The sequence below is a fragment of the Geotrypetes seraphini genome, chromosome 11 (genome assembly GCF_902459505.1).
Source record: "Geotrypetes seraphini chromosome 11, aGeoSer1.1, whole genome shotgun sequence".
Lineage (NCBI taxonomy): Eukaryota > Metazoa > Chordata > Amphibia > Gymnophiona > Dermophiidae > Geotrypetes > Geotrypetes seraphini.
The window spans coordinates 108,247,054-108,264,242 of record NC_047094.1 but is presented as its reverse complement, the minus strand read 5'-3'; the positions used below and the strand labels follow the sequence as shown (position 1 = coordinate 108,264,242).

The window sequence follows — 17,189 nt, the reverse complement described above, 5'->3', positions numbered from 1 at the left end:
TTCCAGGTGCGGGCATACCATCGCCCAATACAACAGCAGGATAACTTCTTTCATTCTGGTTGTAATACCTTTCTTGATAATACCTAGCATTCTATTTGCCTTCTTAGCGGCCACTGTGCACTGTGCCAACAGCTTCATTGTCTTGTCCACTATTACCCCCAAGTCCCTTTCTTGAGTACTCTCACCCAATAACAGCCCTCCCATCGTATAGTTGTACTTCGGGTTTCTGTTTCCTACATGCAAGACTTTACATTTCTCTACATTGAACTTTATCTGCCATCTCGTCGCCCACTGTCCTAGTATGTTCAGGTCCCTTTGTAGATCTTCGCATTCCTCTCTAGTCCTAGCCCCAACATGTCTCCCTCTCTCTCCTCTGTTATGATCATGCATCTCTCTGTTCTTCCTCAGGGTCTCTCCTCCTCTGTCTGCACCTTTCATACCCCAACATCTGCCCCCCTCTCTTCTGCCTCCCCTTTGTTTCAGGTTTCTCCTTCTCTCTATCTTTCTTCTGCTAACATTTTGAGTCCTCCCACCTTTGGTCAAGGTCTTTGTCTCTCTCACTCTGTCTTCCCCCTCCCCAGGGCCTGGCACCTCTCTTTCCTCGGTTCGGGGTGTTTCCCCTCTCTAACCACTCTACTAGTCCAGGATCTGTCTTCCCCCTCCATTTTGGTTCAAAGCTGCTTTCCCCTCCCCTCCTTAAGGTCCTATTGTCTCCCCCCCCCTGATCCAGCATCTCTAAGGCAACCCCTATCCCACTGGGGCCCTCGCTATGGGCACAGCTTATCTCTTGATTGCAACTTGAGCTAATTTCCCTTTATGCCTCTGAAACTAGACAAAACAGTAGCAAACATAAAATGAATACATTTTAAAGTGCTCAGCAAACGGAGGCCACAGGCAGCCGGGAAGGCACTCTAGGGGCCTTACTGGGAGGAGTACTTCCCTAAATGCTATGTTTCAACAAGAGGATGGATGAGGGTACAGACTTACTCTCTCAGTTTATCTTCAAACTGTCCTCGTCTCCATTCTTCCCTCTGGGCCTAACTACCACAGCTGAAAGTTAATTACAGCAGCCTGCAGAGCAAACGTAGCAGGCTGCCGTCGGCCTCTGTAGCATGTTCTCTCTGCCGCGGTCCTGCACCTCCTGTAATGTCAGGGGCGGGACCGCGGCAGAGGGAACGTGCTACAGAGACCAACTGCAGCCTGCTACGTTTGCTCTGCAGGCTGCCGTAATTAACTTTCATCTGTGATAGGTCCAGAGGGAAGAACGGAGGGCGCTGAGGGGGAAGCATGTCATCTGAGTAAGACAGCTGGGCGCTCACCTAAATTAGCAGAGTGCCCGGCTAAAAGATGCTAAAGACTGGCTCAGCGATCTACCGGCATTGCCTTTGCGATCGACTGGTAGATCGCGATCGACATTTTGGGCACCCCTGGCTTAGATTGTAAGCTCTTTCAAGCAGAGACTGTCTTCTTCATGACTCTGTATAGCGCTGCGTACGTCTGGTAGCGCTCTAGAAATAATTAATAGTAGTAGTAGAGGTGATAGATGCCATTCAGATCCCCAACAGCTACTGGAGCAGCAAGCTGAAATTGGCAGTTGTTTCAACTAATGTGATGCAATATCCCAGCCACACTCCATCTCTGCTCACGAGCCTCCCAGATCACGGCCCTACCTGTGCTAAGAAGCTTGCACGAGATTTTAGTAGGCAACAGCCTATTTAGCTTAGGTCTGTGCTAACGGGTACAGCATGCTAATACTCGTGCTAGCCGCTACCGCCTCCTTTTGAGCAGGCAGTAGATCTTCAGCTAGCGCGCACTAATCCGGTGCGTGCGCTAAAAACGCTAGTGCACCTTCGTAAAAGTGCACCTTTTAGTAAACCTGGGGGCTCTGTGTAATCACTTCGGCAAAACAATAACCAGTCCCTGGACTCCCAGAGATTAAAACGATGATGTTTATTAATACAACAATAAAATGCAATATACTTCCCCCTCCCCATTCGCGGTTTCCCTATTCGCAATTTTTTTTTGGGGGGGTGGAGGGAAACCCCCTCCCCCCATATTTTTGTCTTCCCCCCCAGCATCCTGGCCTTACCTGGTGGTCTAGCTGGTTTTCGGGGCAGGAGCGATCTTCCTACGCTCCTGCCCCGTGCAGATAGCCATTAGAAAATGGCTGTGGGGAGTTCCCATAGTCTCTCGAAAGACTACGGGAACTCCCCACAGCCATTTCTTAATGGCTATCTGCACGGGGCAGGAGCGTAGGAAGATCGCTCCTGCCCCGAAAACCAGCTAGACCACCAGGTAAGGCCGGGATGCCAGGGGAAGGCGGAAGGGAGGCGGGGTGGGTCAGAGCCGGATATTCGCGGTTTATCGCCATTCGCGATCCGGCTCTGCCCCTATCCCCCGCGAATAACGAGGGAGAAGTGTAACAATAAAAAGCCAACAAAGCTTCAATAAATAAAGTCACTTGCTGTAAACAGATATCCATCGTTTTAATCTCTGGGAGTCCAGGGACTGGTTCCACATTGTTTTGCTGAAAACATTTGTATTGTACCAAGGTCCATTGCTGTGGGATACTGGACCGTCTTTCTTGACGTTGACCACCCCACTGTGTTGTTTGTATTAATCACTTTACATGACCGAAAATCATAGATGCTAATAAGTAGGAAGAATGAGTAAACACCGATTTAGTCGATTCCTAAGCAATATGCAGTTTAAAGTCTCCCGGTTCCCGGGTATCGAGCTAGTTAGGTAGTTATACAAATGGTACAGTCATTCAGAATTTGCTTACAGGAAATGAAAAAATAAAATAAATACAATACATACCTAATCCCAATTTTTTCTCTCTGGGCCTTAAAAGCTGCAAAATATTAAACACTTTTTGATCAATTCTGTTTAAAATTACAGCTTTAGCATTCCCCAGTAAGATTTTAACAGTCCAAGAAACTGCAGCAGTAAACCATTAAAAGTTTAGCTGAAGTTGAATGTCATTGTTGCAAAAGCAGGACAGCAAAAATAAATGTAAAAGTGGGAGTTGACCCTGCTCGACAGTTATATCCTACAGAAACACTGTGCCAGTATCGTGTTTATTTTGTAATTTAAGGGCTCCTTTTACTAAGCTGCGATAGCGTTTTTAGTGCGCGCTAAACCCTCGCTACGTGGCTAGAATTAACGCCAGCTCCATACTGGCGTTTGCATCTAGCACGCGCTAAAACCGCCATTGCAGCTTAGTAAAAGGAGCCCTAAGTGCTAATTTAGGTTAAAGTGGATTAACAATATCATTACTATTATCTTTTAAAAGGCAACATTTCTTCCATCAGGACGCACCAAAATATTTTCTAAATCAGTGCATCCAAATGGCTGAATTCCCTGTTTTTATATGTTCTGAACAGCTGATAATCTGAAACAGTGCAATTAGTAAGATGAATGAGTTTCCATCTGCCTTTATGAAGCCTAGCAACCATAACAATTAGTCTACAATTATTTGTAAACCAAGAAATCAGTATGGTGACTGAATATTTTTAAAACAGCAGGAACGATAGATGCCCACGTTCACACATTTAACTGTGAAATTATTTTACTACTACTCTTGCTGTTTGAGAAGTTGACCTCAAAATGGCAAGTTTCTTTACAGCTCTGTTCGATCATGATATGTTTAAGTATACCTACGTTTACAAATTCTACATGCAAAGGTTAACAACAGGTTAAGTAGGGAGAATTTGGAGAGGCAGCAGTACTAGAAACAGAAACATTACGGCAGATAAAGGCCAAATGGCCCATCTAATCTGCCCTTCTGCAGCATCCGCTATCTCCTACTCTCCCAAGAGATCCCACGCTTTCTTGAATACAGACAGAGTCTTTGCCTCCATCACCTCTTCCACCCTTTCTGTAAAAATCTATTATTAGACTTAGTAGCCTACTATCTCGTTAGCACATCAGCAATACAGTGGTGCCTCGCATAACGGACGCCTCGCACAGCGAACGCTGCGCACAACGAACTTTATGTCTTGATCCGTACAACGAACTTCGTTTCACACAACGAAGTCGCCCGAGCTGCATCCTTCCGCGCAGGCACTGCGCTTAACTGCCCTCTCTCCGCCTGGTTCCCTCTTGCCCCCCCGACTCCCCGACACGATCGGGGCAAGAGGGAGCTCAAGCCCTCTTGCCCCCCCCGACTCCCCGACACGATCGGGGCAAGAGGGAGCTCAAGCCCTCTTGCCCCCCCGACTCCCCGACACGATCGGGGCAAGAGGGAGCTCAAGCCCTCTTGCCCCCCCGACTCCCCGACACGATCGGGGCAAAAGGGAGCTCAAGCCCTCTTGCCCCCCCGACTCCCCGACACGATCGGGGCAAAAGGGAGCCCAAGCCCTCTTGCCCCGCCGATTCCCCAACTCCCCGACAATATCGGGCCAGGAGGGAGCCCAAGTCCTCCTGGCCACGGCGACCCCCTAACCCCACCCTGCACTACATTACGGGCAGGAGGGATCCCAGGCCCTCCTGCCCTCGACGCAAACCCCCCCTCCCCCCAACGACCGCCCCCCCCCAAGAACCTCCGACCGCCCCCCCAGCCGACCCGCGACCCCCCTGGCCGACCCCCACGACACACCCAACCCCCTTCCCCTTACCTTTCTGTAGTTGGCCGGACAGACGGGAGCCAAACCCGCCTGTCCGGCAGGCAGCCATCGACGGAATGAGGCCGGATTGGCCCATCCGTCCCATAGCTCCGCCTACTGGTGGGGCCTAAGGCGCCTGGGCCAATCAGAATAGGCCCGGGAGCCTTAGGTCCCTCCTGGGGGCGGGGCCTGAGGCACATGGGCCCAACCCGACCATGTGCCTCAGGCCCTGCCCCCAGGAGGGACCTAAGGCTCCCGGGCCTATTCTGATTGGCCCAGGCGCCTTAGGCCCCACCAGTAGGCGGAGCTTTGGGACGGATGGGCCAATCCGGCCTCATTCCGTCGATGGCTGCCTGCCGGACAGGCGGGTTTGGCTCCCGTCTGTCCGGCCAACTACAGAAAGGTACGGGGAAGGGGGGTTGGGGGTGTCGTGGGGGTCGGCCAGGGGGGTCGCGGGTCGGCTGGGGGGGCGGTCGGAGGTTCTTGGGGGGGGGCGGTCGTTGGGGGGAGGGGGGGTTTGCGTCGAGGGCAGGAGGGCCTGGGATCCCTCCTGCCCGTAATGTAGTGCAGGGTGGGGTTAGGGGGTCGCCGTGGCCAGGAGGACTTGGGCTCCCTCCTGGCCCGATATTGTCGGGGAGTTGGGGAATCGGCGGGGCAAGAGGGCTTGGGCTCCCTTTTGCCCCGATCGTGTCGGGGAGTCGGGGGGGCAAGAGGGCTTGAGCTCCCTTTTGCCCCGATCGTGTCGGGGAGTCGGGGGGGCAAGAGGGCTTGAGCTCCCTCTTGCCCCGATCGTGTCGGGGAGTCGGGGGGGGCAAGAGGGCTTGAGCTCCCTCTTGCCCCGATCGTGTCGGGGAGGCGGGGGGGCCAGAGGGCTTGAGCTCCCTCTTGCCCCGATCGTGTCGGGGGTGCCAGGGACCACACGGAGTCACCCACCGTACCACCCGATTCGGGTAAGCGCAGGTATCGGTGGGTGGCTTATTTGCGGGGGGGTGCCTTATTTTACATTTTTTTCTAAAAAGGGGGGGGCTGTCTTATTTGATGGCCCTGCCTTATCATCGGGGAAACACGGTAGAAAAAAAAAAAAAAATGAACAGTTAAGTCCCAGTTTTTGCCGCTGAGACTCTGCCCTCTCACTGTAAAATTAGACTCTACTTAGTCTGTCTTTAAATTTAAAAAATGTGTGTTGTTTTAAAAAACAATTATGTTTTTAGATGTATCTAAATAAAAATAATAACCAAAAATTTATCTTTTTTTATGTCATCTTAGTATATTTTATGCTGCAGAACGAATTATTTTGTTTTACATGTATTCTTATGGGAAAACGCGTTTCACACAACGAACGTTTCACATAACAAACTTGCTCCTGGAACGGATTAAGTTCGTTGTGTGAGGCACCACTGTACCTGGGTTCCACGCAGGGTGGATAAAACTCAATGATTAATGAAAAAAAAAAATAATGATACTTCTATGTATTATTGAGTAGGGAGGGAGGGGAGGTTATTCTATTCAATAAGAATAATTTATATATTAGATTTCTTATATAATATTTAAAATATTACAGAATATTAATTTGTAATGAAATGTTATACTTAATGCATATATAAGAGTTAATCAAGTGTGTATCTTTAAGTTCATATGAGTTTAACTGCTACACTTGTTGTAACATGCAAAAATGAATAAAGAATTTTTTAAAAATAAATAAATAAATAAAATCAGATTTTTAAAAATTTAAATGGGATTGTTTTAAATAAAATGCTTTTTTGAGGGGGGGAATCAATCTAAAGATAAGTTTTCTATTTAAGATACATTATAGTCCAAAAGTTATTCATCATGAAATAAGGTTACCGTATTTTCACGCAAATAACACGCACCCGTATAAAACGCGCACACGTGTATAGCGCGCAGAAATCACTATGATAAGCACAAAAACGTTGGTATAACGCGCTCACGATTATACCGCGCATGCTGCCCGACTCTCCGTTCACCCCCCTGACTTCCGTGCACTGCCCCGCCTCTCCGTGCGCTGTCCCGACTCTCCGTTCACCCCCCCTGACTTCCGTGCACTGCCCCGACTTTCCGTGCGCTGTCCCGACTCTCCGTTCACCCCCCCCCTGACTTCCGTGCACTGCCCTGAATTTCCGTGCGCTGTCCCGACTCTCCGTTCACCCCCCCTGACTTCCGTGCACTGCCCCGCCTCTCCGTGCGCTGTCCCGACTCTCCGTTCACCCCCCCCTGACTTCCGTGCACTGCCCCGCCTCTCCGTGCGCTGTCCCGACTCTCCGTTCACCCCCCCCTGACTTCCGTGCACTGTCCCCCCTTGAAGGTCTGTCCCCATCCTGAAAGCCTGATGCCCCCCCCCCCGACGTCCGATACATCCCTCCCCCCGAAGGACCGCCGACTCCCCAACAATATCGGGCCAGGAGGGAGCCCAAATCCTCCTGGCCACGGCGACCCCCTAACCCCACCCCGCACTACATTACGGGCAGGAGGGATCCCAGGCCCTCCTGCCCTCGACGCAAACCCCCCTCCCCCCAACGACCGCCCACCCCAAGAACCTCCGACCGCCCCCCCAGCCGACCCGCGACCCCCCCTGGCGACCCCCACGACCTCCCCACCCCCCTTCCCCGTACCTTTGGTAGTTGGGCCAGAAGGGAGCCCAAACCCTCCTGGCCACGGCGACCCCCTAACCCCACCCCGCACTACATTACGGGCAGGAGGGATCCCAGGCCCTCCTGCCCTCGACGCAAACCCCCCTCCCCCCCAACGACCGCCCCCCCCAAGAACCTCCGACCGCTCCCCCAGCCGACCCGCGACCCCCCTGGCGACCCCCACGACCCCCCCACCCCCCTTCCCCGTACCTTTGGTAGTTGGCCGGACAGACGGGAGCCAAACCCGCCTGTCCGGCAGGCAGCCAACGAAGGAATGAGGCCGGATTGGCCCATCCGTCCTAAAGCTCCGCCTACTGGTGGGGCCTAAGGCGCGTGGGCCAATCAGAATAGGCCCTGGAGCCTTAGGTCCCACCTGGGGGCGCGGCCTGAGGCACATGGTCGGGTTGGGCCCATGTGCCTCAGGCCGCGCCCCCAGGTGGGACCTAAGGCTCCAGGGCCTATTCTGATTGGCCCACGCGCCTTAGGCCCCACCAGTAGGCGGAGCTTTAGGACGGATGGGCCAATCCGGCCTCATTCCTTCGTTGGCTGCCTGCCGGACAGGCGGGTTTGGCTCCCGTCTGTCCGGCCAACTTCCAAAGGTACGGGGAAGGGGGGTGGGGGGGTCGTGGGGGTCGGCCAGGGGGATCGCGGGTCGGCTGGGGGGGCGGTCGGAGGTTCTTGGGGGGGGGACGGTCGTTGGGGGGGAGGGGGGTTTGCGTCGAGGGCAGGAGGGCCTGGGATCCCTCCTGCCCGTAATGTAGTGCGGGGTGGGGTTAGGGGGTCGCCGTGGCCAGGAGGGTTTGGGCTCCCTTCTGGCCCGATATTGTCGGGAAGTCGGCGGTCCTTCGGGGTGGGGGTGCGAGTGGTCCTGCCGGGGGGGGGGGATGTATCGGACGTCGGGGAGTCGGCCGGGCAAGAGGGCTTGGGCTCCCTCTTGCTCCGATCGTGGATGCGGGTGCGGGTGGGAGCGCGTGCGAGTGGTCGTTCGGGGTGGGGGTGCGAGTGGTCCTGCTGGGGGGGTGAATCGGGCGTCGGGCGGGGTGGGAACTATGTTTGAAAACTTTCGTATACCGCGCTCACGCATATAACGCGCGAGGGGTATGCGCGGTAGGTAAAAATGCGTATAACGCGCGCGTTATATGCGTGAAAATACGGTAGTTTTTAATTATGTAACATGGGGCTGTATATTCATGCAATGTTTAAAACTCCCCCCTTTTTCAAAACCATGATCGTGGTTTTTAGCGCAGGCCAGCGCGTTGAATGCTCTTTGCTGCTCCCACTTATAGGAACTCCATGAGCGTTGGGAGCAGCGCAGAGTGTTCAATGCGCTGAACTGCGCTAAAAACCACTATCACGTTTTTGTTAAAAAAAAAAAAAAAAAAAGGAGGGGAGTAAATTTTTTGGGAAATGAATTCTATTAATCTATTCATAATGTCATAGGCAATTTTTCTATCTAGAAGATATTATCACAGATGCTTGGTTTTGCATTTCTTAAAAACTGTGAAATTGTGTCTGCAGATATAACATACTGCTTCTTCAAAGAAAAAAAAAAAGTCTTTCTTTAGAAAACTGATTTAAATCAAGTCTTTCTGACTAGTTATTTAAATCAATTTGATTTAAACCAAATCCACCCTGGTTCAATATAGGCGGCCTGCCTGGGGAGCATTTGTTTAAAAAACGTGCATCCCGATTGGCTGATTAGACAGCTGTAGGACGCCTACAGTTGCCTAAAATCGGGACGCACTTTTGGAGAATCAGGGCCAAAGTGTGTATAAAATACATTTATAAAATGCAGAATATAGTAAGTAACATGTTCTTTACAAGGAGGGTACACAAAATAACTTTATGGTGTTAGGTAACAGACAAGTACAATAAGCAGGGCCACACAAGAACCTAACCCCACCCCCTTAGGATCAATGGTTCTCTATTCATATTTTCAGTATTCGTGGGGTTTTCTAGGACCCTAACCCACAGCGTACAGTGAACGCACAATATCAAACAGCAGATTTTTGTCTATTATTGGCACGACAAATCCATGTTTAAAAAAAATCAAACTTGATGCATTTATAAAACTTAAGCAAAAATAAAAAAACAAAAGAAATGCAACTTACAATTGTATCTTTTCCATAAATGTTTTGCAACTGTTTAGCAACTTCCAGTGTTCCATCTGGACTTCCATCATCTATAATAATAATTTCATAATTGTATTCACTGAGAAGAGAAAAATAACACCAATGTAAAGTGCACCTTGGCCATGATGTATAACATCATTTACTAACAAATGTAAACTTCATATTAAAAATTAATCAAGATGATATACTAAAAAAACAATTACTTTGATGATCCTAGGAATGGAGTTGAAGTTCAAAGAGATGGCACTAGGAGATCCAGACCAATGAAATTAGAAACAGAAACATGATGGCAGATAAAGGTCAAATGGCCCATCCAGTCTGCCCATCGGCAGTAACCATTATCTCTTCCTCTCTCTAAGAGATCCCACGTGCCTATCCCATGCTTTCTTGAATTCAGACACGGTTTCTCATTAATTTATGGAGATATCAACACCTGACAGAGATTGACTATACTTTTTATTCTGATGTTCATTCCTCTTATTCTAGAATCGATCTCTGGCTGGTGGGGAAAGATCTGATGGAGGTAGTTAGTTCCTCTACTATAGAAACTAGGATATGGTCTGATCATGCTCCAATTTGCTTAACCTGGTGATGCAATGTGCCCTATTGGGCAGGAAATATTGGCGACTAGATGATAGTCTTTTATTAGACCCTATACATGTGCAACAACTGGGTAAAGACCTGGGGGAATATTTGCAATTTAATGATACTGGAGATATTTCTCCAGAGACCCTTTGGGAATGTCTAAAATCAGTTATGCGTGGTAAAATTATTGGTTTGGGGTCCCATGTTCGGAGGGTACGTATGCTTAAGACTGGGGAATTGCGAGATCAGATGTATGCATTAGAATGGGAACGTAAGGGTGGGAGTTTACACCCTGGGAATGAAGCAAAATTACAACAACTTAAATTAGATCTCCAGGCATTAGATTTGGAGATAATTAGTGCCAAACTCCAATGGTTACGCCAGGAATATTTTGAAACAAATAATACAGCGGGTAGAATACTGGCCCATAAGTTAAGAAAAAGACAACTTCGCAATGTTATTATGTCAGTACAAGGCCCGACTGGGAATTGTACTACATCAGACCATATTCAGCAGGCTTTTATTAATTATTATTGTCAATTATATCAACCTGAGCATATATTGAAGGAAGCAGATATCCGTTCCTACCTAGAACCTAGTTTTGCTGCTTGAGTGGCTAGGAGGCCATCGTACAGTTTTTTTTCCGTTTGACTTCTTTTATTGGAGGGTGTGTGTGTTTTTCTATGTCTGGTTGAGGTAGTTTGGTTGAAACGGTTGTTGAGGTAGATTGGGCCATTTCCGTTTAAGGATTTAAATAGTATGCAGTAGAATTTAAATAGTATTCTTTCATGAATTGGTAGCCAGTGTGAGTTGATGTATGCTTCTGGAAACACGACCATATTACTGAAGCATACATCAACTCACACTGGCTACCAATTCATGAAAGAATATTATTTAAATTATACTGCATGCTATTTAAATCCTTAAATGGAAATGGCCCAATCTGCCTGAACAACCGTCTCAACCAAACTACCTCAATCAGACATAGAAAAACACACACACACCATTCACACACCCTCCAATCAAAGAAGTCAAATGGAAAAAACTAAGATGGCCTCCTAGCCACTCAAGCAGCAAAACTAGATAACCAAATCTCCAATCTACTGATAACCACCCAAGACTACAAGAAGTTCAGAAAAGAAATAAAAACTATACTCTTCAAGAAATCCCTGAAACAGTCTTCACATCACAAATACCTTCCTTCCTTCCACCTTCTTCCTGCCTCACAGATACTACCTGTTCTACTCCTTAACCTCCCTAGAAATCAACAATGATCTTACATTGTAACCCACCATTATCTTTTGTAATCTGCCTTGAACCGCAAGGTAATGGCGGAATAGAAATCTCTAATGTAATGTAAGGTAATGTAATGTCTTACACCTGGGGAAGCTACGGAACTTTCCCTACCCATTACAGTGGAAGAATTAACATGGGCTATTAAAGACATGCCGGTGGGAAAATCCACAGGATTAGATGGTTTTACTGCCAAATTTTAAAAGACATTTCAAATGATCTTGATTCCCTTTATTACGTTTTCTTAATACATTGGTAGATAGACAGGAATTGCCCTATTCTTGGCGTTTAGCTGGTATAACTTTGATATTAAAACCAGGCAAAGATCCGACATCCTGCTCCTCTTATAGACCTATTTCAGTGTTGGATGTGGATTACAAATTGTTTACTAAGATTTTAGCTAAACGTCTACAAATGTATATGCCACATTTAACAGTTGATCAATCTGGGTTTGTACGAGGCCGCCAGACTTTTGATAACATTCGTCATTTAATATGGCAAGCTGCTGGTGGGCATGATTCGACTGTTATTCTGGGTATCGATGCCGAGAAGGCATTTGATAGGGTTTACTGGCCCTATCTGTTTCAAGTTTTAGAAAAGGTGGGGATAGCTGGAAATTTTTTATACTGGCTTCAGTTGTTATATAAGGCCCCTCTGGCATCGATTAATATAAATGAAGTCAGTCCTTAAGCAATATTGCTTATAAAAATGTTAAAAAGAACAGGCCCAAGAACAGAACCTTACGGGTAACATCCCAGAGCAATTTCCATTAAAGCATCTTGGAAAAGGTGTTTCTCTGTGCATTAAGGGTGGAATGAATCTCTATATCACCCACCAAGGCAGCATTTACAGAAACTGTTTACTATCAGTACAAATCTAAGCATGTAAAACCAATATAACAAAAACACCCACCCACCATCACATAGTATTTAGTCCCCACCCCTTCTTTTAATAAACTGTAGCGTGGTTTGTAGTGCTGGCTGCAGCAATAACAGCTCAGACCCTCATAGAATTCCTATGAGCGTCGGAGCTGTCACCGCCGTGACTGGCACTAAACACCGCACTATGGTTTTGTAAAAGGTGGTGGGCTCTGCGAAAACTCCAAGATCTTGCCAGGTACCTGTGACCTGTATTGGTCACTGTTGGAAACAGGATACTTGATGAACCTTTGGTCTGTCCCAGAATGTCAACTCTTACGCTCCTAAATCAGTTATAATTATTAGGAATCCTCAATGATTTTAAACACTGTCTCGCATGTATCATGACGTCTGAAGAAGGGATCTACGAGAAACCCAGAAAATGCGTGACCTCTACCCCCCCCCTTTTTCTGTTGGCCCTTCAAGTATCCAAAATGCTCTACACTTATTAGATTTACAGTTCGTCATGCAGGCTTTCATCACTTTTGAGAAAATAAAGGGAAACGTGAAGATTTATTTTTAAAACGTGATCACGATCTTCTAAAACACGTGATGTTGCTAGATCGGGGGGGGGGGGGGGTCACCGGACTCTACCTCTCGCCCAGGTACTTGATGAGGAGCCACACGATGATCGGCAGGTTCTCGCGCTCGTTGTACGTGGGCAGCAGCACCGAATACTTCTCCAGGCTGTCCCCAGCCTGGCCCAGACCGGCTCCGCGGCGGCTCGCCATCCCTCAGCGGATGACTAAACCGGAAACAGCTCCAGCGTGGCCGCAAGACGCGAGCGGCGTCGGCAGGAACCGGAAACAATGCACGCACAGCCCCGCGCCCGCATCCTGATTGGCTCTAATAGTCGGCAGCAAGGAGGCGGGGTATGAGTCATCCCCATAGCAACGGCGATAGGCGGTATTTTTGGATGGGAACTCTGTAGGAAGTAGGCGGGGCTGCCAAGAGACCTTCGAAGTGTCCGGGGATTGGTGGACGCTTTTCTGTTCGGATGGTAGAGTCTCATTGGCTTTCAGTAACCTACAGCAGTGTTTTTCAACCTTTTTTGGACAAAGGCACACTTGTTTCATGAAAAAAATCACGAGGCACACCACCATTAGAAAATGTTAAAAAATTTAACTCTGTGCCTATATTGACTATATATAAAGTAATTCTCTTGAATAGGAATCAAATAAACACAAAGAAAGTATTTTATAATTACTTTATTATGAAATATTAAGTAAACAGAATAGTGAAAAATTATAAAATACTTTATTCAGTGCGAAACCTGGGCCTGTTTGGCTGAACACAAAGCTGATATTCTGGCTGGAATCGAAGAAAGGCACACACGTAGCTCTTCGTCAACAGCCGTTCCCTTCACCGCCCCGTCACCGTCACCGCCATCCCTTTCACCGCCCCGTCACCGCCACTGCCATCCCATTCACCGCCCCGTCACCGTCCCCGCTGCATCCATATAAGCCTTAGTACTGTAATATTTAGCTTATTCTTTTCTTATAAATCAAAGTTCCTGCTGCTGAACTAGAGAAAGAGATGTTCAGCTGGCAGGGCTTTGTTTATAAATTTTTATCAACACAACTAATATACTATTTTATCCTAAAGCAAAAAAATAAATAAATAAATATAATTTTTTTTTCTACCTTTGTTGTCTGGTTTCTGCTTTCCACATCTTCTCATTCAATTCCTTCCATCTACTGTGTGTCTTCTCTCTACATCTTCCATTTGCTGTTACTGTGCCTCTCCCTTCACCCCCCCCCCAATTGGTCTAGCACCCATCTTCTTCCCTCCGCTCCCCCATAGTCTGGCATCTGTCTTCTTCCCACTCTGTCTTCCACATTTCCCTTCGGGGTCTGTTCCTCTCCACCCTCCTTCAATGTCTGTCCTATTCCTTTCCACCACCACCCTTCCCTCCCTCCTTTACCATCTGTTCCTTTCTACTACCCTTCAGCTCCTCTCACGTGGCTTATCTATCTACCTTCCTCCCTCTTATTTTCATGGCACGTTACAATGTAATTTGTGCAAGCCACTGGAGCCTGCGAGCTCGGTCCCTGTCCCATCCCCACAAACCATCTCGCTTCTGTGCTCCTATTTTCTCCATTTCTAATATCTCCCTATGTATCTGTCATTGCCCCCCCCCTGTGTCCATATACCATCCCCATGGCATGTCCCCTTTATGTCTCTGTCCCTATGCCCCTTGCACATAATTTCCCCTCTTTCTGTTACCTTCCTGTGTCCAGATTTCCCCTATCTTCCTCTTCCATACCAGTGTGTCTCTTCTTTTCAACCCCATCTAGCTTTTTTCCCTCTTTCTTCCCCCCCCTGCTTCTAGCATCTGGCTCACCTGCCTGTCCTTCCCTTTCTTTCCTGCTGTGGGTTTTTCTTTCCGTCTTCATCCCCTTGGCCCAGAATCCTTTTCCCTTTCACTCCCTCCTTCCAATTTGAGCCGGGAACACGAGCGATCGCACGGTCCCCGCAGCCACCACTCGCCTGCCCAATCGATCCTACTGTTTAGCCAGCTCTCTCCCTTCGCCTCACCTTAGTTTGTAGGTTTTGTTTTTCGGCGACATGCACGCTTTCCCAAAGAGCCGCGCACGCGCGGCTGCTCAGTGTTCAATCTTCTGCTCTGCTGCAACTTCCTGTTTCCGGTTGCGTCAGAGCAGAAGATCGAAACTGAACAGCAGCGGGGACCGGGGGAGTCTCATGGGAGCGCGTGCGGGACCCGGCCTGAGGCCTAATCAGTGTCTGCACCGTACGGCACACCAGGCAACATCTCGCGGCACACTAGTGTGCCGCGGAACAGCGGTTGAAAAACACTGACCTACAGAATTAAAAACATTGAAAGCTATAAGGAGGGAAGTTGCAATCGACCATTTGGGCACCCCTGCTGTATGTACTTGTGTTGCAAGACCTTGCTTGTATATCAAGTTAAAATTTAATAAAATGTTTTGCTTGTCTTGCAAAACACTTGCAAACCAAGTTACTTGCAATCCAAGGTTTTACTGTACAGTGCTCCCCTGCGAATTCGCGGTTCACGGTCCCGGTCTTCACGGTCGAGCTCCATCGGGAGATGATCTGGTATATAAACTGAAGATTAGATTAGATTAGACTTGTATATAATCTAAAGCATAGTGCCACTGTTTGTTACCATACATACACAGATGTTACTGTTTGCTGAGGCTATAAAGATAATGGGTTTCACATAGCAGCTTTTACATTCAGCCCTGAGTGTTTGACATTTAGGATTTGTCTACATATTTACACATTTTTCTATATCACAGTATCTGAGTAACATTCAATGTACAGTAATTCACTATAAAAACACATATGTAAACATTATGCATACATATGACATAAGAACATAAGAATTGTCATCTCCGGATCAGACCCTGGGTCCATCAACTCCAGTGATCCGCACACGCGGAGGCCCCGCCAGGTGTACCCTGGCATAGTTTTAGTCCCCCATATCACTGTATGCTTCTCAAGGGAGATGTGCATCTAATTTACCCTTACCCGTATCACTCTATGCCACTCTTAAGGAGATGTGCATCTAGTTTACCCTTAAATCCTAGAACGGTGGATTCTGCAATTACTTCCTCTGGGAGAGCATACCAGGTGTCCACCACTTGCGTGAAATAGAACTTTCTGATATTCGTCCTGGACCTGTCCCCCTCAGCTTCAGTCTATGTCCTCATGTCCGTGTCACATTGGACATTGTAAATAACTGCTTTTCCTGCTCCATTTTGTCGAATCAGTATTTTGAAAGTCTCAATCAGATCCCCTCACAGTCTCCTCTTCTCAAGGGAGAACAACCCCAGTCTCCTAAGTCGTTCCTCGTAGTCCAGGTTCTCCATACCTTTCACTAGCTTCGTTGCTCGTCTCTGCACCCTCTCTAGCAGTTTTATATCCTTCTTTAGGTATGGAGACCAATGCTGGACGCAGTATTCCAGGTGCCGTCTGCCCATGGCTCTGTAGAGCGGTATTGTAACTTTCTCTGATCTACTCGTAATTCCCTTCTTTATCATGCCTAGCATTCTATTTGCTTTCTTCGCCACCACCGCACATTGTGCCGATGGTTTCAGGGTCCTATCTATCAGTACATCCAGGTCCTTTTCCTGTTCGGTCTTTCCCAGAGTTACACCTGACATACTATACTTGTGATCTTTATTTTTACTGCCTAAATGCATCACTTTGCATTTTTTCACATTAAAATTCATCTGCCATTTATCTGCCCACTTCTCCAGTTGATTCAAGTCACTCTGGAGTTCCTCGCTGTCCTTCTGCGATCTGATTGCCTGGCATAGCTTTGTGTCATCTGCAAACTTGATGATTTCACTGGATGTTCCTTCTTCCAGGTCATTTATGAAAACATTAAATAAGAAGAGCCCTGGGGTACACCGCTAGTCACTTTTTCCCATTCTGAGAACTTCCCATTTATGCCCACTCTATGTTTTCTGTTCTCTAGCCATTTGCCTATCCATCTTAGTATATCTCCCTCTATTCCATGGCCTTGTAATTTCCTGAGAAGTCTTACATGTGGAACCTTGTCGAACGCTTTCTGAAAGTCCAAGTATACAATATCCACCAGTTCTCCACTATCAATTTGACGAAACACAAATTACAAATAAAATAGCATCCGAACTATATTCCCCCCCCCCAAAGAGACCGTATGGACTAAAAGCATAAAAATATTAAGACTACAGTAGACTCAGTTAAACGGCACCCATGAGGATTGATAGATGCTGGATAAATGTGGTTTCTGGTTGCTTGAGAGTTACTGTTAAAAATAGGCCTAACTAACTATACCCCATACTATGCCATACTATGAACTGTTCCAGATAAACTGCTGGACATGTGGTAGGCAAAGCATGGGCGTACTCAGGTGTGGCATGCCAAGTTTACATTTAAATTGCCTCCAGAAATTGATTTTATTTTCATTTTTATTTAAACTATTACAGTATTTTTTTTATTTTTTTTCTGGTTGCTTGAGAGTTCTAGTTGCTTGAG

General features: G+C 47.6%; 1 protein-coding gene across 1 annotated transcript in view; it reads right to left on the bottom strand.

The window, feature by feature from the left end:
- Positions 1-12,997, bottom strand: part of DPM1 (dolichyl-phosphate mannosyltransferase subunit 1, catalytic) — a 30,485-nt gene extending 17,488 nt beyond the window's left edge. Inside the window, exons 1-3 of the mRNA XM_033914992.1 lie at positions 12,777-12,997; positions 9,367-9,466; positions 2,821-2,854 (exon numbers count right to left, since the gene is read on the bottom strand). Coding sequence (XP_033770883.1) covers positions 2,821-2,854; positions 9,367-9,466; positions 12,777-12,913 — 271 coding nt within the window. The 5' untranslated portion in view covers positions 12,914-12,997. The remainder of the gene's footprint in view (positions 1-2,820; positions 2,855-9,366; positions 9,467-12,776) is intronic.
- Positions 12,998-17,189: the final 4,192 nt, after the last annotated feature.